The sequence below is a fragment of the Triplophysa rosa genome, linkage group LG13, assembly GCF_024868665.1.
Source record: "Triplophysa rosa linkage group LG13, Trosa_1v2, whole genome shotgun sequence".
NCBI lineage: Eukaryota > Metazoa > Chordata > Actinopteri > Cypriniformes > Nemacheilidae > Triplophysa > Triplophysa rosa.
In genome coordinates, this window is record NC_079902.1 from 9,079,357 (window position 1) to 9,105,523 (window position 26,167).

Below are 26,167 nucleotides of genomic sequence, written 5' to 3' on the forward strand. Positions count from 1 at the left end.
AGAGGGCCACCCGTGCCATTAAAAAGCTTCATGATATTTACAGTAATATTTATTATCAATTTGTAAGTTTACAAAAGACGATGCATTGTTCCATTTAACAGTGGCAGTATTTGCTAAATGCAGTCATCACAAAATGAGAAACTCTGCTCAGAGATTTACGTTGGATTTTCTAGTATGGAAATTGTATGGAAATGATGTTGGCCTATGAAAGAAAGTACTATCTCTGTGTTTACTGACACAATGAACACATTATCATAGATATGAAGCAATTGTTCAAATGGCTAAATGGTTGGCATTTGTCTATTAACCGTCCGATGCATGATGCTGACTACAGTAAACAAAAATTTGAAAGCCATTTTTTAGGATGTGAAATCAAATTCAAACCATCACCTTTGATCCTTACCCATAATTCTAGATGACATATATAAACATACATACAAATTTTGTAAATTATTTGAAAAGTAGACTAGAATTTTCTTCAGTAATGTTTTTATAATAAAATATACATCTAGCATCATGCACAAATGTCCATTCAGTACATGTATCATTTATATAATGAAACTACTTTAATGCAATACACAAACAGAGCAACAGAGAGCAATGACTGTGGACACACGATACGCACATGTTCACATGAGTGGGTGTGTGTGGTGTTAGGAATGTTACTTCTGTACATGCATACCTCTCAGTTCTACCAGACACCTCAGATACTGATACCATTTGTAATGTTTTGTTTGTTATAAGTTCAGGGACGTTTTTGTTTTCTTCTTTTAGTCTTAATTTAAAATACTGCAAAATGCATGGGGGGGGGGGGTGGTGGCGTGTAACTTTCTCATAATTCATATTTTGTCAATGAAATGAATACAAATTATAAATAGAATTGTAAAAAGTATTTAAAACAGACATTATTGTGATTTAATAACTTATTAGAGGTTTTAAAAATGATTCATCATTAAACAAATAAATGAAGGAGGAAGCACATGTAAACTCTTTTTGTATGAACAAGGGGTACTACAACAGACAGCTGCCCATGAGATCTGACCCAAGGTAATTAATAGAAACAACCCGGTCATGAGTTTATATTTCAAAACATCCTCACTGCAACATTTTTACAAGTGCCGAACAACAGTCTACACAGTATTGTAATTTTGTATTGGCATTCTTCCTTTTGGTGCTATAATTGTATATAACAATCAACTTAAATCAGCAACGTGAGTGAAAAAGTATATTGTGTTAGAATTTTACAGTTTGAGCACAAGACATCACACTCAATACAGCACATAAGTGCATGAACATTATGAGAGACAGTGCACCTGACAACATAAACAACATAGCAATACCTAATAGTGGAGATTGAGGGGTGTTGCAACACAGGATGAGTGGAAACATCTATTTAAACAATTACGAATTGGCTACTCGATAAAATCCCTCTACTGAGATAATAGCAGACCACATAAATCTCCATGGATTTGGAACCATACAATGTGACAGACATTGATGCCATTACTTTAAGGATGTACATTTTAAAATGAATGTATTCAGTTTCTACGTTCAAGCATCATTTAAAATGACTGTATTTTCAAAGTGTGTAAAATGTCAACGCTTTTATATCAACAACACTCTGTAAGTTTCGATATAACCTTGCAGTATACACAAAAACTAAGTGTCGACAGGATAACAAAGAAAGACAAAACTGTTCCTCGATATGCGCGTTTAACAATGCGCCTAAACGGCACGTCAATCAAACTCCGGGTGGGCTGGACTAAAGTTATAAATGACCACTCCCTGCTACACCGTTACCTCCGCCCTGTTCTCTAGTGAAGATCTTCACAGCTCCAGCCTGAACGCTGCCATTCTCCATAGCCCGGAGTTACACGCGAACACGACAAAGCAGCACGAAAGTGAGAGGAAGAGAGAGAGCAAGTGGCATAAAGTATACATAAAAAAATAAAAACATAAAGCGAAGCTTTCACGCCTCGAGAAAGAGAGAAAAAGTACACGATTAAGTTAGAAGGCGTTTTGGTGGTAAACTTTTCTGGGCTGTGGCAGAACAACGTGGACCGCGTAAGATGCCTGAGCAAAAGTGTTGAAGTTTCCAGGTGAGTTTCTGAGGCTTTTTGTCCATGATCAATTAGCGTGCAACTCTGGCGTGCAACGCCATGCGTAATGACTACCACGAGATGGTAATTAAACTGTCTGGAAACGTTTTATGTGTTTAATGACGTATGCATTATGATATATATGTGCTTATGTGTTTTTAAGGAGGTATATTACAATCTACAAAGTTTTAAATATCGTCATCTGTATGTGCGTACTCGCAAAGGGTGGGTGTGTATCTGACTCCTCAATTGCCATCTGTTGCGCACGTTTTTTTTTTTTACCAACAATACTAAACGTTGAGATTGTCCAGATTTCAGGGTTTTATTTCTTCAATTGGAAATGTAAAGGGTGACTCGAGAGCCACAGGCTTCGTTTTATCATCAAGGGAAATTTTCTGGAGTTTTGCATGCCACGCAAAAGATACGCCCAAGTATAGACGCGCGGAGTTAAAACAGTGGAACGTGGTTGTCTCTCACTTTGCTTGTTTGACTTTGAGAATTATTTCAAATGAACTAAATGCATTTGGTTAATACTCGACAAAAGAGAGAGTTGCACTCATTTATAAATATTTTTCCGTTTTTAAAGATGAAACGTTACCGCGAGTGCAATTGTTTCCACATGGAGCTTTAACTCTCCTCTTGAAAGAAATATATTGCCCTGCCCTACCAAATCTGGTCATAGCTCAAGCGTTTTGGACAACGTCAGCACAATTTCTGCAATGTGGGTGTAGTGCCCAAAAGAATAATTTTCTCATAATTTATCCTCTTGTTTTCTGATGTCTACTGTGCGTTGAAAGTATGCTTTTTTGGAAACCTCCAATTTTGCCTTGGTTTTCTTAACCTGGAGTCCTGGTCAGGGTGTGGGGTGTGAGTAAGTGGGCGATGGAGGAGGGGGTAATGGAATGCAGTGGTTTGGAAAGACTTACTAATTGAAACCAGGTTTGAAGCACAGAGGGAGAAAGCAAGGCTTGCTTTGGAGGAGAAAGAATGAGGTGTTTTATTCACGCCCGAATGCTGCGTGACTTTAGTTATAAAGCTGTTTTGCAGAATGTTATATAACCGAATGAGAGCAATAGATAAAAGGAAAAGAGAGGGTCAGAAAGGGGATCGTTTCGGATAAGTGGTGAGGTTTTGGCTGATTGTGTATAGAATATTGTCATTTTTATTGGACTTTTTTGATAAGTGTGATAACTTTGATAAATGTGGATGTTTATGCATAGTGAATATTTGGAGCCCATCCCCCTCCACTGCCACACCCAAAGCTCACTTTTGGTTTTGGCAGAAGAGATGACTCCATAGCAGATTAAAGCAGTCAAACATTTTCCAATGCTATATTCAAGCTGTACATGTTTAGATATTTTTACTGTTTAACTTTAATAATTTCATCCGTGAAGTTTTTAAGTTTTCTGGGGTTTCCTCAAATTCAACAATGCCTTTTCTTTTAACCTTGATTATATCTGGAGGTTGCAAAGTGTTTGGTTTAAAACAGAACGGAATGCATCTTGCTTATCTTATTTAGGTTTTTAATGTTGAGTCGAAACAACAGAAATGGGCGTCTGCCCCGGAGGTCTTCCGTGAATGCAGAACTTTCTCCTGCTCTGTGTTGATGGGTCAGAGAGTTGGGGTGTGCTGTATAGGTCTTTCTTTACCAGTGCGAAACGGAAAGAGTCTGGACTCGTGCACACTTCCTTAGTCATTTCCTTAAACGCTTGTCAGAGTCTTGCCATGCATTCTCATGCTAAAGAAAGCAGACTTTTTTGCATGTTGGTTTGTATCTCGCATCTTAAATGTTCTTTTGTCTTCAACAAAAGATTGAAATAAATACAGTCAGATATCCATGAAATTGTGCAGATTATCCATCAAGGATAAGTGTTTGGCACGGCTTGAGTCGGAGATGATAGTTTATAGGATGTACGGATCATTTAAACATTATGAAATATCACGTTTAAGAGTTTGTTGCATTATCCAAGTGCACGGCTTTCCTGTTCAGACAAAACCTGGAGTTATCTGTCTTCCACGATTGAGAAATTTTGGCTTGAAGCTAAAACAAAGTCTCTGCCATTATTGCTCTGAGTCAGACATCCAAATTTCATCATTTTTCCATGTGTTGTAAGATATGAAGTGTTGTAAGACCTAGTCTGGCGTAGGGTATGCCTTAAGAACAGATTCATACATTTTAGGCAATGGATAATTTTTGTTAATTCTTAATTTAGTGTTTTTGACTGTTTGATAGTCAAGTTTTGCAGGTGTCCAAAGTACACATATTTTTAGTAAATTGACAGATAACAAATGTATTTAAGTTTCTTTTTTTTTTATTGGAGGACTGCTGCGACATACTGTCCCATTGTTCCTCTATGATCCAGTCTGGATTATTTGATTATGAATGGAGAACACAGGCTGCATTTGGTTAGGGTTTATATTATCACATGACAGTAGGATGGTCAGGCTGGCTGTGTATAGATGTTCATTTGGCTTCAAGGTCACTCCAAGGGTGCACTTGATGCTCTTGATTTAGTGCTGTTTTTAGCCATGTGTACTTCTGATACTTCGTTACTTTTTGATGTTTTCTACATATGTAAGAACTGTACTTTCTACCAGTAGACATGCTTATAGCCAAGTTTAAGCACCCACACATGCACTGACATGTGTGACATACGTTTCTATGATTTCCTGTTGGCCACACCTGTGAATGTTGCATGACTAGAGTGACAAAGTAGTTCAAAAAGTGTTGAATTCTAATATCGGTGTAGTTAAAGTACATACAGTATTTGTTCCAAATATGATTGATCAGGGTGTAACTACAACGTGCCACAGGCAGCTGTGACATAATGCAAATGACCAAGTTATATTTCATATCAAATCGAAGGGCAACAGCAAATATACAGAGCACATGATAAATTATTTTTTAGCTTACAGTATGGGTCTGTTTATGAAAACAACATGCATTATGGCAATGCCTGTGTAAAAAAAGAAGTATTTATTTACCCAGCAAAAAAATAAACATGAATTTTAATAGTGCCATTTGTAAGTGTGCTTTAAGGGGACTCAATGATCGGCATTTCTTGACGTAGACTAAGCCGTTGACCAAGGCTCGTACTACATCACGCTATGCCAGCAATGCAGTGATGCACTTGTGTACAACAGCACGAGTAGATGTCCTGCAAAGGGTAGGTCATTCATCTCTGTGCATGTTTACAAAGTTTACACAAGTTTGTTTCTAGTTGTATTTTAGATTAGTGAGTAGCTTTAATTAGTTATTTGGGCACTTAAAACCACATGCTTTTTCACTTCTCCAAAACTCTTTGCAGTGGGATGATGGACATAAGTAGAAAACCATCTGATAGTGATTTAAATATGATGCAGCCTTCTGGCCACAACAGTAATTGCAGTGTGTTGCATTGCTGACTCATATCCCTGTATTTGGTTTGAACAGACTGAAAACATGACAGAAAAAGTGACTCACTCACTGGGAGCGCTTATCTATTATACACATTGAGTAAATGGACATCTAACGTTTAATTCATCAACATGTTATTTAGTGCTTGTGTATAGTGTATAGTATTGTGTGTAGGTCATTACGATTCCAAGGGAGCTTTTAATTCTGCTATTCTAGTTTGCACATCTTTATTTTGTTCCTCTAATATATTCACAGTTGGATTGAAGTATGGCTTGTCTTTGCACGCGCTTGGTCAGATGTGGGTTTTGAATTGAGTCCATGTGGAAGTGAAAATGGAACATTTAACCAAATTATAGTTTTCCCCGATTTTGTTCCATGAATGTATCAGATCTTGTTTCACATTAGAAATTGCCCGTCTGCTGCCAGAAAGATCAATCATTAAAAGGCTAATTCGTCTAAAAATTCCTTCATTTACTCACCCTCGTGTCATTCCAAACGTGTATGAATTCCTTTAATCTGCAGAACACAAGATATTTTTAAGAATGTTGGTAACAGACAAGACTGGACCCCATTGACTTCCATTGTATGGATATCTGTGTACCACAGAGAACGAGTCATATACACAGTGTGAAATGAGGGTAAATAAATGACAGAATTTTACTTTTGGTTGAACTATCCCTTTACTATAAATTTAATAAGGAAATATGACTTGTCGCATTAAGTCCTCTCTAATTTGCTTTGGGGAGTAAAGTGTTTACAAAATGGCGCGTAACCAAGTAACTCCTTTAAGCAAAGCCGAAGACCACAATTTATTTTATTGCATTGTCTAATTGCTGACTGTGTCTACGTGTGTCTCTTATTAAACATTACAACAATTTAATGGAAACATTGAGCCGTTAGCCCAGGCTCTTCTATAATTAGTGGTCTGGTTATCTGCTCAACAATTCCGTGATCGCTTTTTAACCCGCAACATTGGTGAATCTTAAATTTATGGTTGTGTAAGAGCTGTCACTTGCACTGTCATACTAATCCCTAAACCCTGCAAAGACATTTGAACATCTTTTACCCTGCATTCATCAATGTCACAAGGGCTACTGCTTGTCTCTTTAAGCGTTTTACCGCCTCCTGCCATAAAACAATAAAAGGCTCCGATTGCATTGTTAGCCTGTGGAAAGCATGAAAACGAGTACCCTGTTTTTGTACCCAGCTCGGACCCACTGCGTGAGTTGAGTGGTTGGGTAGTGTAGGACATTGCTTTGGAGTTAGTCATTGCAGGAGAGGCTGGGCTTTCTTCCAGCTGGCCTGACGGCTCTATCAAGGAATGTGTGTGACTGGAGGCCTGGGTGGGGCTCGCAGCTCACTGTTCTCTGTGCGGGCTGAAAGATGGTGTGTGTGGAGTTTTTTTCTTGTCGGACGAAGGGCGTGTCCCTACTTTGGATTTGCAACATTTGCGCACTGCGTCGTACCATAACATTGGCTCTTTGTAGTTTGTGGAGATTGTAGCATTTCATACTTGAGATGTCAAATTTCGATCAACAGGTTTCGTTCACTTTAGAAGCTCTTTTTGCACAAGGATATAAAGAGTAGTCCCTTGTTGAATAAATGATTTTTATCAAAGCTTCTATATTATATAGCTCAGAGCAGTTTTACAAGCACACGGCTTGTTGGCTTCTCCATAATCATCTTTTTAATTACACTGTTTATAAAACTGTGTATCTCTGCTTTTGTAGACGTTTTGTTCGACATGCTCCACCTTTAGCTAGGTGACAGCAAACATGATACAGCTAAGTGGAAGGCTTCATAGATGGTTACCCCTTTGAGTGTACACAGCTGCTCTGCCAAATGTTGGTCTTCGTAAACAGTGTGACAGCCCCATCCAGACTGGCCTTTATCACCACGGCCCGAGACTATTTCAGTCTCAGCTCAGAAATACCTCTCGGTTAATGAAACAACAGGGTAGCGAGAGCTTCCAGCGATGCTTTATGAAAAACAGACAATGAAGTATGAACAAGCTGAGAGAAAACATGACATTTGCATGTTTTTTTGTCCGATTTGACCCCATAGACCTGTGTTGAGCTCCTCCCCTCCAAATAACAGGTCATTTTCAAGAGACATTGTTCACGGAGCGCAAACGTGTCATTGAGGGTCTGGGCTTTCTAAATGTTTGTAGCTAAGATTTATGATTAGCTGTTTGTTCTCGAAGGGGCTCGAGATGCTTTGATACCAACTTTGTGTAAATACACAATTCTCTCGGGGCAGTTTCACAAAGTCACGTTTTACAGTTAACTGTTGTTTTCTAGCAGCTTTAAGTGTCAATGGTGGAATAGTACTGAGGGCAAATATCTGGGCAGGTTCTCACAAGCATAGCTGTCTGTTGTTATTTTGGCGTTTCTCTTAAATGAGAGGTCTTCTCATGCGTTGCTGCTGGGTGCAGAACCTCACCATTTTGACTAACCACTGCTCTAATCCTACTGTCGTCATGTGTCTTTTGATGATGATATCACAGTTGAACCCACACACAATTGATCTTTAATCATAGTGTTCTGCACATGCATCTTGTCTTGTCATGCATCGTTGCTTTAAAGTTCTTGAAAGGCCTGTCTATGAAAGGGACATTCCCAACATTGCTCCTGACCAGGCTGACAGGAATCAAACAAAAATCTCTTTGTGCCCAATCTGATAAGTTTCGTTTTTTAATCAATGGGCGCATGCAAAAATGATTACATTGGAACACTGAATTGGAAAGGAGGCTTTAGGCAGGTTCAAAAGGAGTGTAGAATGACAATTCAACAGTTTGAAGTCTGCATTACACAGAAGTTGTGTTGGTGTTTTTCTATAATGTAATGTATATCCGAGTAAACCGGCTTCTGAAATGAGAACAAATATAGGGTTGGAAATAATTTAACAGTTTGGCATTGATTGGAGCATTGGAAGTTAAAAGCCTGGCCATTGGACTGTCAAGATTGTCTCTCGTAGTATATGTCATGAAGTGATGTCGTTGCGGGGAGGGTAGGTTCTTGTTTTTCCATTTAAGAATATGAAAATGTGTAATTTTAATTTAATAGTGACTTGAAAGTTTTCTTTAATGTGAAGGATTGCTAAAGGCACTTTGACATTTGGTAGGAGGTCTCTTAAGCTTGACAAGAACCTTACAGCGTATGACTCGTGAACAAATCATACTTATCAGGTCAGGTTATTTGGTTAACAAGGGAGTTACAATGTCAGAACAAATACTGAGATGAGAAAATATTGAGCTGCTTCAGTTGCACTCATGAAATGTGCACGGATTCAGTGCCTTTCTCTGTTTTGTGTGCGTTAGATAATGGCGGATAATGAAGTTTGATTATTCAGTGTGTGTAAAGTTAAATGGTGTGTATTTAAGTCACATGGCTGGTTTGAAGACACTGGAGCTTTAAGGTTATCAGATGCTGATTTGCACATGGTTTGATGTTTGCTGTGACAAATCAACTTCATTTTGCTTGTGACTTTTGTTTGCTTAAGTGTCCGTTTCTTCATAGGCATGGTAATTATGGATGTTGTTTGATGGCTCTTATATTCTCTTATATAGTATATAGGATGTTGCGCTCTGAAATCTTTCTTTTCAATATCAGGAAATGCATTTATTCAATATATTCAGTTTTCAAATATTAGCGCGGAGATGTGAGGATGTTTATTTCGATGTTGCTAACTATATTTATCAATTGTGATCTTGCTAGCTGCTTATCAAAGCGACTTCTCAAACTTTAGAATTAAAACCAATCAAAGCACTAATTGTTTTTCAGTCTGGTGAATGAAAACTAGGTTGACAATTGTTGATCAGAAACATCCAGAGAAAATGTTTAAACTTGTGCAGACACATGTAATCTCTTAGCTTGGGTGCACATAAAGGAAAACTCCCTGTTTTGTGTGTTCATTCTGTAACTGTTTCACTGTCGCCCTCTTAGGGTAAGCCAGAGAAAGTTAAACAACTAGGGTGGGGCTGCATTTTTGAGGAAAAGAGGAAATAAAGTCTACCTGATCCCTAGCAAAAGTCCTGAAATTATGCAAGCATTACACAAAATTGAGTTTTTTACATGGAATAGGCCTAAATACTAGTGTGGTACTTGGAAGCCAGTTTTGTCACTTAACTGTTTGATACTTAGAAATAATCACTTGGATAAATATTACAATTAATTTCCTTCTGCTTTCTTTCAGAAAATAAAGGAAGACGGCAGAGTTTGAGCATTAGCCTGGGCACTTCAGTACGTCTTTTGTCTTCCTAAAGCGTTAACGCAAAGATTTTGTTTACAGTGCATGCAGAATCATAACAATCTTAATTCAGTGGTTCTAATACAGACTTGTAGACGGTTTCATTTTAGCGACCCCAACTTAACTTCCGGTACACATTTACAAATAATAGAGTGCCTGTAGATTATTTCTGATAACAATCAAAATAAACCAAGAGTAACCGTTAATTGGCTAAACTTGTCTCTCCAATATTTCGAATTTAGACTGCTGTACCAAGCTCAACCGCTAGATTTCAGTGTACCATACGGTTTGTTTAAATGCGTCCAAATACAGGACCCATTCAACAAATCGTTTATTTGATACAATTAATATACAATAAAATAATAGACAAGAACGGGTATTGTTCTTGTCTTAGGACAACTTTGATGAACCTTTTTGATCCACTTCAAATGTTGACTACTGTATAAATAGTTATATTATTAGACACTAGCCAAACACAAACAGGAAGTTAACTGGGGGCCAGGTGTGTGTGTGTGTGTGTCCGATGAAATGGTCTATAGTCTTAAACCTAGAATTTTAATTAAACCAGAAACATAATCAGTTGTACAATTCTCTAACATCAGTTCTTTTGGTTGGTGGTCTTTTTCTGATGTTTGATTGCATAAAATGTATGATAAATATCTACATTTCATAAAATGCCATAAAATTTGTGGCCCCCTGGATCCAGCTTGAGACCCTCCAGGGGGCCACGGCCCCTAGTTTGAGAACCACTGGCACTGACTAACGTATCTCATATTATTTTAATTAAAGCTATACCAAACTTCTCTAGCATATTTGATCAGATTTGTCCTATATGCAGCTGCTAATTAACTGTTTTATAGACTGTTTCAGTGGCAACAACATAAACAAATGTTATGTGGCCCAAACTTAACGATAGACCCCTGCGAAGAAACTATAACAGTTGAGTAATTTTAATTTAATACAAAATGTAAATAAAAATATGAATCTAAATTAAATATACATTTGTTGTAACCAAACACAGACCAGAAATACATTTCTGGCTACGTGTGTGCGTCCAATGAAACCGGCTATACAGAAAGATCTGTAATAGAAAGAGACAAGATTTTGTATATTTTTAATGTTGTAAGAAGCATTTTATCTGCTGTTTGCCTCTTGTTTTAAACTCTTTCGATATAGCAATGAATATGGCCTTTAATCCCGATGTGGCAATGAAGGACACCCATTAGAATTCGTCCGCAATCTGACTCATTTTTTAAATGTTTTTGTAATGAATCACTAAATCCACGGTGAATTTCTGTAACACTACCTACGTAGAGAAGTCCTCATTGTGTACAATGGCACTCATAGTCCATATTTGCCCTCTGTTGCCAGACCAGCCAATGCCACAGTAAAAAGCCATGGCTATATATCACTGTTATGGGGGTCATGCAGTTAACATAAAAGAAGCAATAGGGGTCGAACCACACTATACAGCCCCATAAAGCAAATGTGTCAGCTCACCAGGCTTACTAACTTTTCTTACGTTTTTTAATTATTGGAGGGGAAAACAACTTTTAATTTGACTGTTAATGGCCTGTTTACAGTCTTATTAGAAGTCAACAGATCACAAGCATGTGTTGTAGTTTTAGTTTGGGAGTGTTTACTGTCTTGTGATTTGCACAAACACTGGAGGGTATTAATATAGGCCTGCTTACACTTAGATCATATGATTTTTGAGTAAGACCCAGCTGCTGGTAACCAGTGACATTGTTTGTTTAATCTTGTGAAAGCAAAGGCTGTCTCTGTTCTTCATAGAAAGTTAGTCTGCCTGAATCGCCCACCACGCAGCTAAAAAATCTCTACGGTTAGGAGATGACGAGTGATATGTGCCTACATATGTTAGGGAGCCCTGTGGTTTACTGGAATGTTCTGTGCCTTTGCTCATCTTTGGGGCATGGTTATGACATGTTGCGTTTTTTTCTCTTAAGATTGTGCCCCACTTTTTGGGATTAGTAATCAGAGTTCCCCACATTTCCTTTTCTGTTACCCTCCCACTCCTTCTAAGGCGCACTGCCAGGAATGTGTGAGAGCTATGAGAACAAGTACTGCCCAAACAGGTCTGCACATCATATGGTTATAAAGGGGCTGAAGTAGGTTGGACATGCAGTGCTAGTACTAGAGGTGCACCGATTGACCGGCCAGAGATCGGAATCGGCCGGTTTTTCGTATGATCGGCCCGACCGGTGACCGGCCGGTCAGTCTCACGTCTCGCCGATTCCAAGCCGATCTTCTGTTTCCCGTGATGCGGGCAAGAACGTCACAGCCGTCAGTACACTCAAAGCCGCAAGTAAACATGTAAACGTCGCGCGCACAGCCTGTCTTTCACGGCTCGTTTATACTCGCCATGTGTGTCCACCGGACCGCGAGTCTCTGACGCGCATCTCTCATATCCGCTGACTGCACGCGCATGCACGCGCATCATGTACTGTACAGCCAAAAAGGTGCACTGTAGTTCATCTCGCGCTGCTCCGTCTACATGGGGTATGTACTGTATGCTAACAGTGATGCTATTAGCATCATGCTAAACTCTGACACATGCTAAACTCATGTTGAAGTCCTTCACTCTGTAAAACAAACGTAAATTCCATTCAACCTGATTCCTTGTCTTACGTTAAAACTGTGGTCATTTCACCTAGGTAAAATGACATTCAACACGACTTCTACTTGTTTTTAAAAACCCAAAAAATGAATAAATCAACCAATATATGTGATATATCTTATATATTCTTTACTAACACAAAAAACTGCAAATACATATACATCTTTAGAGTAGAATTCACTCATAAGATTTTTTAACGTTTTTATTGAAGTTGCAGCAAAAATCAACCCACTTCTTTTAATCCTACAGACACAAGATAAAGACAATTTATTTTACATTTCAGAAAAAATGAAATAAAGCAATGTTAGTTTCATAAATGGAAACAGGCGAGAATAAAGTTGAAGTATTTTATTGTTATCTTAGACTTTTGTGAGATGAGTACAAAAATGAAAAAGGTAAATTAAGTGACATGTGTAGTTATATTTTATTATTTGTACTTCTTTTCAGTCACAGAGTTCTTCAATTTAAGAGTTGTTTGGGAAAGAGAAGATTCTGTAAATTAATGCAGCTTGGAGAACTGCATTTAGGGAAATTTGGGGAAATTGTAATGTTCAATCATTTATTCAATGAAAATAAAAAAAATGTGTATTGAAGAAAAGTTAATATGGTTTTATATACAGTATACTGTTAATTATAGTTTGTGGATAGAAAATCGGAATCGGCAGGTTTCACTTGTAATAAAATCGGAAATCGAAATCGGCAAAGAAAATTGCAATCGGTGCATCTCTAGCTAGTACTGTACAGGAGCAAGGCATGGCGTCATGTTAAGAGGCCGAGCGTGCATTAGGCAGGGAGTGAAGTTTTGCATTGCACTGCTTGCTAGGGAGTTGTTAAATAACACAGCGCTGTTGGTTTTCCCCTTTTCTTTTAGTAAATTCCTGATCCAGCCAACAATAATAGAGCTTCAATGGTTCTCTCATAGCCTGTGTTTCTCTCACTGTTGATGGATTAAAACGAGTTTTAAGAGTAAATATGCAGAGTTCTAGTTCTAGTTGATGCAAAATGTGTCTCTTGTTAAAAATCTCTTTGTGTTTTTTATGCATTTCTGCTCAATAACACAAAAAATGATCGTAATAAACACGATTGTGTTCTCTACCTTGTTCGAAGCATAATTTTAACACAGGATTGAAATATGCTTTTAATTGTTTTTTTTCTGCTGAAATTCTTATTACCGTAATGTGTCCCGATTTCTTCGAGTGCATTGTTGAAATTTAAGTTAGGGTTAGGGTCTCTATATTTGCGACGGAGGTCCGGGCAATACCTTTTTAAATAAATATTTAATCTATTAAGCCCAGTCGAATATGTATATAAAAAAGTTAACATACAATACAATACACCTTTATTTATATAGCACGGTTTAAAAACAATAAATAGGCACAATAAAACATAATATAGCATAGATATACACAATCTGTAAGATGTGTGGTGATCCTAAAAAGCAAAATCAAAGACAGGTTGTCAAGGGACATCGAAAGCCAAAGAAAATAAGTAGGTCTTTAGATTTAAAAACAGGCAGGGCTGAGGCAATTCTAATATGGGGGGAGGTTATTCCAAAGACTTGGGCCGGCAACAGAAAAGCACGGTTGCCTCGAGTTTTTAGCCTAGTCCTTGGGACATGCAGCAGGTTAGAGTTTGAAGGTCTAAGCGATCTCGACAGTGTATAAGGCTGCAAATGTTCAGCTAAATACACTGGTGCCAAGTTATGAAGTGACTTAAAAACAAACAAGAGTATTTTAAAATGAATTCTGTACTTTACAAGAAGCCAATGAAGTGAAATTAAAACCGGCATAATAGACTTGTATTTGCGCTTTCCAGTGAGAAGCCGAGCTGCTGCATTCTGTGCTAACTGTAGGCGAGAAACAAAAGACAAGGGCGCACCAACATACAGAGAATTAGCCTCGATGTATCAAATGCACGTATTGCTATTTCGAACATCTTTAAAGACATGAATGGCTTTACTTTGGAGAGAAGCCTGATATGGTAAAAACAAGACTTGACCACAGAACTTATCTGCTTATCAAAATTCAGGTTATTGTCAAGCCAAACATCCAGGTTTCTAACAAAGGAGGTAGTGTATGGTGGCAAACATGAAGTATAAAGTCATAGACACTTTGATCATTGGGTCCAAACAAGATGAATTCAGTTTTGCTCTCGTTAACACATGAGAAATTAGTTGCTAGCCAAAGTTTTAATTTATCCAAACAATCCAAAATGGGCTTAATGGCGTGTCTACTACCATGCTTTAGGGGGATGTAGATTTGGGGGTTGTCTGCATATAGATGGAAAGAGACCCTGTGCTTATTAAAAATAAACCCTAGAGGAAGCATATAAAGTGAGAACAATACTGGCCCAAGGATCGATCCTTGAGGTACCCCAGATCTTAAATGCATCTCAGAAGAAGAACGATGCCCAATGTTAACAACAAATATTCTATTTGTGAAATATGACCTAAACCACTGTTCCCCGTAGACCAACACATGCCTCCAGGTGAGATAAAAGAATATCATGGTTGACCAGGTCAAAGGCAGAGCTAAGGTCTAATAAAACCAGAGCCACAGACTGACCAGAATCCATGGTCACTATGATATCGTTACCAACCCTTAGAAGGGCCGACTCCGTGCTGTGGCAGGATTTAAAACCGGACTGAAATTTTTCATGGATAACGTTAAGAGACAAGTGAGATTGAAGTTGATTTAAAACAATTTTCTCCAAAAAATTTGATAAAAAGGGGAGATTTAAGATTGGACATCTAATGTTTTATCAGGCCATTTATTTTATATTCTGATACCCACTGTATGTCTGAAACATAGAAGGCCTGGTAACTGAGGAAGTGTGTTGTAGGCTGTGTGTCTGGCTAAATAAAGCTAGCGCTAATAAAGATATTAGGAGATATAGCGGAAAAATATAATCAACATAAATGAGTGCGCGTTATGTGTACGTCTCAGTTATGGAGACGCGCTTCTCAGTTTAAACTACAGAAATAGTCTGATGTTTTGAATGGTTCATTATGTCGGGGCGCCCCCTAAGGTAATGGTAGGGGAAACACTGGTTTGTAGTCATGCCTAAGTGATATTAATATCTTGTGATATGCAGCAATAAAGGGATACTCCACCCAAAAATGAAAATTCTTTCATGAACTGCTCCACCCAAGTTGTTTCAAACCTGTATAAATTTCTTTTTTCTGTTGACCACAAAGATAATTGGGAATTTATTTTTATAATTTTTAATACTATGGTAGTCAATGATTTCCCAGAAATGTCAGTTGCTTACATTTTCCCAAATATATTTATTTGTGTTCATCAGAACAAAGAAATTTGTACAGGCTTGGATGGAACAACTTGAGGGTGAATAAATGATGACACAATTTCATTTTTGGGTGTAAATTTGCTTATTGTTTTGAACCTGCATTCCTTCTGTAATCCACTAAGGTCAGGGTCAGGCTCATTTTTAAGTTCGGAGATGATTTGGTCTCACTGATTTGGCTACACAATTTCATAATGGTTATAATTCAATGTCGTATTCATGCAGTAATAAATGTGATTGGCTTTAGTGAATCATGGTGTTTATGCAAGAGATAACTTGCCATGTTATTTTTTATTGCTTTCCTTCAAGTAATTTCATAGGTATAAGAAAATAGATCGTCTTTTGCACTTTATTTGAAATATGCAAGTAGGTGTTTTCATATCCAAGAGGTTCTGTGTGTTATTGCAGGGAGGAGAATGAGGGGGTGATATCTTTGAAACAATGATCTTTCTGTGTTGGATCCTGGAATGACTGGCCCACATGTCAACTCAATAAGCCTCATGTTAATCAGACAGAGACTACTTGTTTTTTAGCTGTCGTTTAATGTGTTCAAGGTGGTTTTAAGAAATCTATATATTTCTAAGTTTAAGCTGGCGTGTCTGTTAAATTCATGACTTTTTGATAAAGCATGTGAGTTTGGATGAAAGATATAGGTCTTAGATTTAATGTTTTAGAACCAAGTCTTCTAAGAGCAACTCGTGCTGGTTTACTTCTTGTGGGCAACTTTATTGCCATCTAGTGGTACACAGCTTTATAAGCTAAAGTTTACTAATCTGTTTTGCTAAAAGCTGAATTCATTAAATCTGAACTTTATAATATGTATTATAATACATAATATGATGTTTTATTGTATTATATTATATTGATGTGTACAGTAAGCATAGAAACATTCCAACACACTAACATTACATTTTGTGTATTGTGTAGGAAGGAACTAGGGCAGACAACGGTCCACTGTAGGGGACTGGTGAAGAAACAACACATTAAGAGGTATCCTATGTAGATATTTGTAAATGTAATTGAAATTTTAACGAGGCATTATAAATGCTGCAGGTGTTTTCTGTAAGTACTGTCTGTTCATTTAAACTCATTTTTAAATGCAATGTTTTGCATTATGTACCTATTATGTTTGGTATATTTAGTATTTTTTTAAACGTTCATATTTTTCACCTCTAAGTGCACATTTTCTCTTCAAGATGGATGACGAGCAGGACACAAGGGAAGTTCTCTTCCCTCAGTGGATGGGCCCTGATAAACATGGGCTCACCATAGAACAAACAGGTCAAGGAGAGATTTTTGTCACAGAGGTGAAAGAAGAGTCCCCTGCTGCTCACACTGGGAGAGTACATCAAGGTATATTAAGTCAAATTAAATCGACAAGCAAAAGTGTAGAAAACTCATGTTTTATGTAAGATTTGTATAACTTGTATAAGAATATTTTTGACAGCGTCAGTCTGTGACTGTTAACTTTTCCAATGTTTGCTCTTTTAGTGCTTGGAGAGGCATAATTTGAACTCTTACACATTTTTAGCACAAGCCTAATGGTTTTATAGTCCTTCCAGATATGACTTGCCTATTGGAAACGGCATTAGATAATAATGATTCTTTAATTCATTTCTCGTTTTCTGCCCATGTCACAGGTGACCAAATAGTTGGGGCTACCATTTACTTTGACAACATGTCCTCAGAGGAAACAGCTGAGCTACTAAAGACTTTAAACAAACATAAGGTTGGACTCAAATTGCAAAACAAGACTGGAGACAAGTCACCTTGCCGCTCTCCAGTGGGGACGTTGTCCTGGGAAGGGCGTGCAGGGTTTGGGGGGTCTAGTTCAGACATTCTCCTGGTAAGTTGATCTAACTGTTGATCTATGCGCTATGAACCATGACAATATGAAACTTTTTAAGCTTAATATTTTCATTGAGTTTTGACAAACATGTATAAGTCAAACATTGTTTCTGTGGTTTTGTTTTAATAGAAGTATTTTACACTTTCCCTATAGAGTGGAGATGATGAAGACTACAGGAGAATCTACACGAAGAAGATTAAACCCAGACTGAAGTCGGAAGATCTTGCTGAGGGTGTTGATGTGCGAACAGAACGTCATAGCAGCACAAGTAGTGATGGTTGCACCGTAACTACAGTTACACGTCGAATAACTACCTACACTGTGGATGTGCCTGGGGGAACTGATGAGCAAACTTATTACTCAAGCCCTGAGTTCAAATTTCAGGTCTCTGAGCATGAGCAGTTGGAGGGCGATTCTTCCCATATCAGATTACCACATGGCAGTGCACAAGGAGGTATAAAAATGGGAGAGATATCTCTTGGAGAACCCAAGGTTACTGGTTCTTCTGTGAAGCACTTTAGCACTGGATCTGTCAAAACAACAAGCGAATTAGATAGGAGTGAGAGGGAAACTAGAATTAATGTATCAGACACTGGACTGTTAGAGGGAAAAGTACAGGGACGTTCAAGTTTAATAGGTGGAACTGAATTTGCTACAACACAGGGGCCTGTTTTGGACACTCATGTTTCAGGTTTTTCCCTTACTGGAGGTACAGGGGTCAGAAACATAACAGGAATGGGCAAAGATTATGCGTCTGTTGCCCTTAAAGATGAGTCTGATGATAAAACCAAATTGTCTAAATTTAGCATAGATATTCAACGACCCAAGATGAATATTAAACGTTCTGAGGGTGAAATCAGTCAGAGTTCTGATGGCACCATGCATGGGTTAGAAGATAAGGTAAAACTACCAAAACTTGAATCTAGCAAATCCGTTCAATCAGTCCCCACCATGGAAATTAGTGGTGCATTCCAGAAACCCCATCTCAAATGGCAAACAACTGGTACTGCAGATAATTCTAGTCTAGAAGTAAATTTTAGCAATCAGAACCTCACAGATAATAGAGGTTTAGAAATAACTAGGAATCAGGATGTGTCACTTCCAAAGATTAAGGGTCAAACAGAGACAAAATCATTTGGAATGAAAGGCTCTAATTTAGAAGGGTCCAAAATGGATACTGATGTTTCACTGACTTGTATTAAAATGAAAACACCCAAAATAGACGATATTGCCTCAGATCTTAAAGTTCAAGGCCCGTCAGTCTCTGGCCCAAAACTTTCTTTGTCTGGTGTGGATGCCAATCTTAAAGGGCCAGACCTAAAAAGAGATGTCAATGTGACCGTGTCAAATGTTGAAGGGGGTGTTACAGGACCACAAATTGAAATCGGTCAACATTCCTTTGGAATAAAGGGTGGCAAGATTGAGGGTCAAGATGGGAAAATGTCAACAATTGGTGTGGCAGTTAAGGGACCAGAGGTCAGCATTAAAGATTCAAAGTTTGATATTGAAGGACCCAATGGAAACATCAAAGGCCCTGAACTAAAGATGTCATCAGACTCTGGTCCTGAGATTTCTATGTCTGATATGGACATCAACTTTAAAGGACCAAAACTTAAGGGAGATGCTAACATTTCAGTTCATACAGTAGATGTTAAGGCATCAAAAGTTAAAATTGAAGGCTCAGACATTGAAGGTACTGAGGGTGGTTTCAAGATGCCAAAGGTCAAAACACCCTCATTTGGAGTCAAAGGACCAAATTACGAGGGTCACAATGTTGATGTTACAATTCCCAAGGCCAAAGTGGATATTAAAGCACCAGAAGTGGATATCAAGGGTCCAGAGCTTAACGTTGAGGGAACTGACGTAAAAGTCAAGAGCTCCAAATTCAAGATGCCATCAGTTTCTGGTCCAAAGTTTTCTATGCCAGACATGGATATGAACCTTAAAGGGCCCAAACTGAAAGGTGATGTTGATGTGTCAGTTCCAAAAGTTGAGGGGGATTTCAAAGCACCAAAAGTTGAAATTGAAGGCCCAGACTTTGAAGGTCCTGAGGGTGGTTTCAAGATGCCAAAGTTCAAAATGCCCTCATTTGGACTCAAAGGGCCAAAATTCGAAGGTCCCGATGTTGATGTGAAAATCCCCAAGGCCGAGGTGGATATTAAAGCACCAGATGTGGATATCAAGGGTCCAGAGCTTGACATTGAGGGACCTGAGGGTAAAATCAAAGGCCCAAAATTCAAGATGCCATCGATGTCTGGTCCAAAGATCTCTATGCCAGATGTAGATTTCAACCTTAAAGGGCCCAAACTGAAAGGTGACTTTGATGTGTCAGTTCCAAAAATTGAGGGAGATTTTAAATCACCAAAAGTCGAAATTGAAGGCCCAGACATTGAAGGTCCTGAGGGCAGTTTCAAGATGCCGAAGATCAAAATGCCCTCATTAGGAGGTCCTGATTTTAATGTGAAAATCCCCAAGGCCGAAGCAGATATCAAAGCACCAGATGTGGATATCAAGGGTCCAACATTTGACATTGAGGGACCTGAGGGTAAAATCAAGGGCCCCAAATTCAAGATGCCATCAATCTCTGGTCCAAAGATTTCTATGCCAGATGTGGATTTGAAGCTTAAAGGGCCCAAACTGAAGGGTGATGTTGATGTGTCTGTTCCAAATGTTGAAGGCTGTTATGTCCAATCGCCAGCGATAGACATAGAAGGCCCTAATGTAGATTTAGATGTTCCAGAAGCAAGTGTGAAAAAATCAAAGTTCAAAATGCCCAAGTTTGGATTTAAAGGGCCAAAGATTGATGCCCCTGATATGGATGTCAAGCTTCCAAAAGGACCAAAAGTGAATGTTCAAGGTCCAGATGTTGATATCACAGCACCTAATATCAAAGCTAAAGGATCCAAATTTAAAATGGGATCAATTTCAGCTCCAAAAATGTCTTTACCTGATGTTGACCTAAACATAAAAGGGTCAAAAATGAAAGGTCAAGCTGGAGTCAGTATGGAGGGGGATGTCGGTGTACCAAAATTGGAAGTTGATTCTCCAAATGTTGATGTTAAAAGTCCAGATGGAGGGTTCAAGATGCCAAAGTTTAAAATGCCAAAATTTGGATTTAAGTCACCTAAAGGAGACATTGATGCAAGTCTACCTGGTAGTGATATCAGTATAAAAACTCCAGACATTGACATAAAAAATCCTCATGTTGATGTCAAAACTCCAGATCTTGACATTGAAGGCCCTGAGGGAAAGATCAAGGGACCCAAGTTTAAAATGCCATCGATATCTGGTCCAAAAATGTCCATGCCAGATCTAGACTTCAATCTTAAAGGTCCTAAAGTAAAGGGTGATGTGGATGTTTCGGTGCCGAAGATTGAAGGAGACCTCAAGACTCCAAAGTTAGACATTGAGGGTCCTGATATTAATATTGAGGGCCCAGAAGGTGGTTTCAAAATGCCCAAAATCAAAATGCCATCATTTGGACTCAAGGGTCCTAAATTGGAGGGTCCAGATATTGACATAAACCTGCCAAAAGCTGATGTTGACATTAAAGGACCTGAAATTGACATTGAAGGACCTGAAGGAAAAATCAAAGGACCCAAGTTTAAAATGCCCTCGATATCTGGTCCAAAGATCTCCATGCCAGATGTGGACTTCAATCTTAAAGGGCCCAAAGTCAAGGGGGACGTCAATGTTTCTGTGCCCAACATTGAAGGAGACCTCAAGTCTCCAAAATTAGACATTGAAGGCACTGATGTTAATATTGAGGGCCCAGAAGGTGGTCTGAAGATGCCTAAAATCAAAATGCCATCATTTGGACTCAAGGGTCCTAAATTGGAGGGTCCAGATATTGACATAAACCTGCCAAAAGCTGATGTTGACATTAAAGGTCCCGAATTTGACATTGAAGGACCTGATGGAAAAATCAAAGGACCCAAGTTTAAAATGCCCTCAATAGCTGGACCAAAGATCTCCATGCCAGATGTGGACTTCAATCTGAAAGGGCCCAAAGTCAAGGGTGATGTCAATGTTTCTGTGCCCAAGATTGAAGGAGAACTAAAGTCTCCAAAATTAGACATTGAAGGTCCTGATGTTAATATTGAGGGCCCAGAAGGTGGTCTGAAGATGCCAAAATTCAAAATGCCATCATTCGGACTAAAGGGTTCTAAAATGGAAGGTCCAGAGATTGACGTAAACCTGCCAAAAGCTGATGTTGACATTAAAGGTCCTGAATTTGACATTGAAGGACCTGAAGGAAAAATCAAAGGACCCAAGTTTAAAATGCCCTCAATATCTGGTCCGAAGATCTCCATGCCAGATGTGGACTTCAATCTTAAAGGGCCCAAAGTCAAGGGTGATGTCAATGTTTCTGTGCCCAAGATTGAAGGAGAACTGAAGTCTCCAAAATTAGACATTGAAGGTCCTGATGTTAATATTGAGGCCCCAGAAGGTGGTTTGAAGATGCCAAAATTCAAAATGCCATCATTTGGACTCAAGAGTCCTAAAATGGAAGGTCCAGATATTGACATAAACCTGCCAAAAGCTGATGTTGACATTAAAGGTCCTGAATTTGACATTGAAGGACCTGATGGAAAAATCAAAGGACCCAAGTTTAAAATGCCCTCGATATCTGGTCCAAAGATCTCTATGCCAGATGTGGACTTCAATCTTAAAGGGCCCAAAGTCAAGGGTGATGTGGATGTTTCTGTGCCAAAGATTGAAGGAGACCTCAAGTCTCCAAAATTAGACATTGAATGTCCTGATGTTAATATTGAGGGTCCTAAAGGAGGTTTCAAGATGCCTAAAATCAAAATGCCATCTTTTGGTTTCAAGGGACCTAAAGTGGAGGCTCCTGAGATTGATGTGAATCTTCCAAAAGCTGATCTTGACATCAAAGGTCCTGAATTTGATATTAAAACTCCAGATGTTGACATTGAAGGACCTGAAGGGAAAATCAGAGGACCCAAGTTTAAAATGCCATCGATATCTGGTCCAAAAATGTCCATGCCAGATGTAGACTGGAATCTTAAAGGCCCCAAAGTCAAGGGTGACGTGGATGTATCTGTGCCAAAGATTGAAGGAGACCTAAAGGCTCCAAAATTAGACATTAAGGGTCCTGATGTTAATATTGAAGGTCCTGATGGTGGTTTCAAGATGCCAAAAATCCAAATGCCATCATTTGGACTCAAAGGTCCTAAAGTGGATGGTCCAGATATTGACGTGAGCCTGCCTAAAGCTGATCTTGACATCAAAGGTCCTGAATTTGACATTAAAACTCCAGATCTTGACATTGAAGGACCTGAGGGAAAAATTAAGGGACCCAAGTTTAAAATGCCATCGATATCTGGTCCAAAGATCTCCATGCCAGATGTAGACTTTAATCTTAAAGGCCCCAAAGTCAAGAGTGGTGTGGATGTTTCTGTGCCAAAGATTGAAGGAGATCTAAAGGCTCCAAAATTAGACATTGAGGGTCCTGATGTTAATATTGAAGGTCCAGAAGGCCGTGTGAAGATGCCCAAAATCAAAATGCCATCATTTGGATTAAAGGGTCCAGAGATTGACGTAAACATGCCAAAAGCTCATGTTGACATTAATGCTCCTGATTTTGACATTGAAGGACCTGAGGGAAATATTAAGGGACCCAAGTTTAAAATGCCGTCGATATCTGGTCCAAAGATCTCCATGCCAGATGTAGACTTCAATCTTAAAGGCCCCAAAGCCAAGGGTGATGTAGATGTTTCAATACCAAAGTTTGAAGGAGACCTAAAAACTCCTAAATTAGACATTGAAGGACCTGATGTTAATATGGAGGGTCCAGAAGGTGGTCTGAAGATGCCTAAAATCAAAATGCCATCCTTTGGACTCAAAGGTCCTAAAATGGAAGGTCAAGAGATTGACTTAAACCTGCCAAAAGCTGATGTTGACATTAAAGGTCCTAAAATTGACATTGAGGGTCCAGAGGGTGGTTTAAAACTACAGTCTCCAAATGTTGACGTTTCTGGCATTAAAATGAAAGGTGGCAGCCCTGATGTCGTCATAAGCGGACCAGATGCAAACATCAAACTGCCTAAAACAAAGAAACCAAAATTTAGTCTTGGAGGTAAAAGCTCAAAATTAGATGTAGGAATTCCTGATGCTGGTGGCAGTGTAGAAGGACCTGATATAAACTTAGATGTGAAAGGAAAGAAGGGTAAATTCAAAGTAGCAAAAGGAAAGTCAAAACCTTTCGATAGTGATGTGAAAACTGGAAATATTAAGCTGGAGACGAATGAAACGGACTTACAGTTGAAGCCAGCCAAAGTAAAAAAATCTCTTTTTGGAAAGCTGCATTTTCCTGATGTGGAATTTGACATAAAATCTCCAAAAGTTAAAGGAGCTGTTAAATCATCCTATGTTGATTTGCAATCACCAAACCTTAAAACTGATATTCAGGGTGTTGATATTCAGACCCCAGGTACTAGTTTGGAGAGCCCAGATTTGAAAACAAAAGGGGGCAAAATAAAAATGCCAAAAACTAGTACTTCAGGAAAGAGCGTTAGCTTGAGTGCTCCATATGTAGGGGGATCTGGCATTAATGGAAAGGGCAGTGCAAAGTTTGATGTAGAAGGAAGAACACAGAATGTTGAGTTGGCAGTACCATCTGTAGATGTGCAAGGTGGTGATGTTAATGCTGGTTTAAATCTTTCTGAACAAAAGGCTGTAAAAGGGAGGATTGAAATGTCAGACTTGGATGTAAGTGGACAATCAAGAGAAATTTCAGGTGGGATGGAGTACCAAGAAGGACATGTAACCTTTCCCAAGATCAGAGTACCCAAGTTTGGTATTGCATTGCCTAAAGTAGAAGGAAAAGAGATGGGAGTAGGTGTAGGTTCAGGAGAGTTGGCTGCTAGTGGTAATGTCAGTTCCCAGAGTCTGGAAATGGACACTACAGATGTGAAGAACAGTGGTGCAAAAATGAAAGTCAAAATGCCAAAACTGTTTATAAAATCTAAATCTAAAGGTGGTAGTGCAGCTGATCTTAATGTTCAGGGAGAAGAAACTGATGTTGCCATCAAAGGTGGTGCAAAAGTGTCTAAGGAGATGAGTCTTAGTTCTGGGGAATTGGCAAGTGGCAGAATTGCAGTAGAAGGATTAAAAGTTTCACCAAAAAGTAAATCTGCCTCGCTTGATCTCTTCAAAAAGTCACGGCATCGCTCTTCATCAATGAGTGATGAGGGAGGTTTAAGTTCCCCCGTTTCTACTGAGGGGCACTTACAGGCAGAGGGTGGCAACATTTCAGTAGATGTTGGAGAAACAAAGGTCAAAGGTAAAAAAGGAAAGATCAAGTTTGCTACAATTGGAGGTTTTGGCTCTAAAAGTAAAGGCTCATATGAAGTGACACTTGGAGGTGAAAGTGAGGCTAAGATTGGGGGTGCTAGTGGTGGAATTGCTCAGCCTTCAAAGAAATCCAGAATGTCGTCATCCTCTAGTACTGATAGTGGTTCAAAAGGTAGTTTTCGGTTACCAGAACTTGAAATAGCAGTTTCACCAAAGAAATGATGTTCATACCCGTATCAATACGAAGAACATTCACACACATCAAGTATGTTTTCTAGACAGCTAATATAAATCTGTCTCATTTAAGCAATAGTGCACTGCTATACACTTCATTTGTTCCAAATTTTCTTTACTGGCATTGATATCTATTTCCAGCTTAACTGTAAATAAGAGAGATCTGTATTTTACCTTTTGTAGATAAGAAAAACAATCCAATTCCACCATGTGTGTAGTGAAATGAAAAGTCTGCATCTGATTTTGCTTTTCATCTGATAGTTTGTTATATTTTTGTACCTTTTGAAAGTTTTGGGAAATGGTTAAGTTTACTCTTACTGCTGTCTTTCTTAAACCTTTTCTGAGCACATGTATGCTAAACAAAATACTTTTTTTACTTTGATATGAAAGGATTTTATAATGTTAAAGCTTCAATTAAATATTCAGTGCTGTACCGCATTTACTTTTCACAGATAATTAATTTTAACAGTGACAGATCTAACCATTTAAAAAGCACAATGATGTTTAAGGGCTGTACAAACTGTAAATATACTTAGATTCATATGGGATGACATAACTTTGTCTCCCAAATAATACCACAGTTTGAATATTCTATTCTAATGGAATTTATACAGAGATTGTAATCTTCTAAAAGTATTTATATCTAAGATTCTTTAAAAAAAAAAAACTAAATTTAAAATGCACAATCAACACCAGCACGTGGCTGAATAAAGAGGCTCGCTATGATTTTAATTTTTCTAAGGTATTTATTCATAGTTATGTCTTCCACATTTCGATTCAAATCTCTCTCATCCTCTCACTAAATATCCACCCTTTGAAATGTTGTGCTGCCATGTGGTGATATAACTACAAGCATGATAATGCCCGTGATGAAGACATATATATATTGAATAAAATGTGCATTGCCATTGTAAATAATGGGACATTTAGGCTGCAAGTTTCTGCCTTTTTCATGTCAATTGCAAAAATTTAAATAAAGTGTTTGATTACCAGTACATCAGTGTGTGTCCTTTACTGTACATGAATGCACCTACTGAACGTTAAAATTAATAACATTGTATGCACCAACATGCATTCAATAT

General features: G+C 38.4%; 1 protein-coding gene across 2 annotated transcripts; it reads left to right on the forward strand.

Moving 5' to 3' along the window:
* The first annotated feature begins 1,823 nt into the window (after window positions 1-1,823).
* On the forward strand, window positions 1,824-26,080 carry ahnak (AHNAK nucleoprotein). Of its 2 annotated transcripts, XM_057349472.1 has the most exons (6): window positions 1,824-2,099; window positions 9,691-9,737; window positions 16,613-16,675; window positions 16,882-17,038; window positions 17,326-17,531; window positions 17,688-26,080. In XM_057349472.1, the coding sequence occupies exons 4-6, from the start codon at window positions 16,882-16,884 to the stop codon at window positions 25,071-25,073; spliced, it is 7,749 nt and encodes a 2,582-aa protein (XP_057205455.1). In that variant the 5' UTR covers window positions 1,824-2,099; window positions 9,691-9,737; window positions 16,613-16,675; the 3' UTR covers window positions 25,074-26,080. The 2 variants fall into 2 exon arrangements, with proteins under 2 accessions (XP_057205455.1, XP_057205454.1); XM_057349471.1 differs by lacking the exon at window positions 9,691-9,737.
* The last annotated feature ends 87 nt before the right edge of the window (window positions 26,081-26,167 follow it).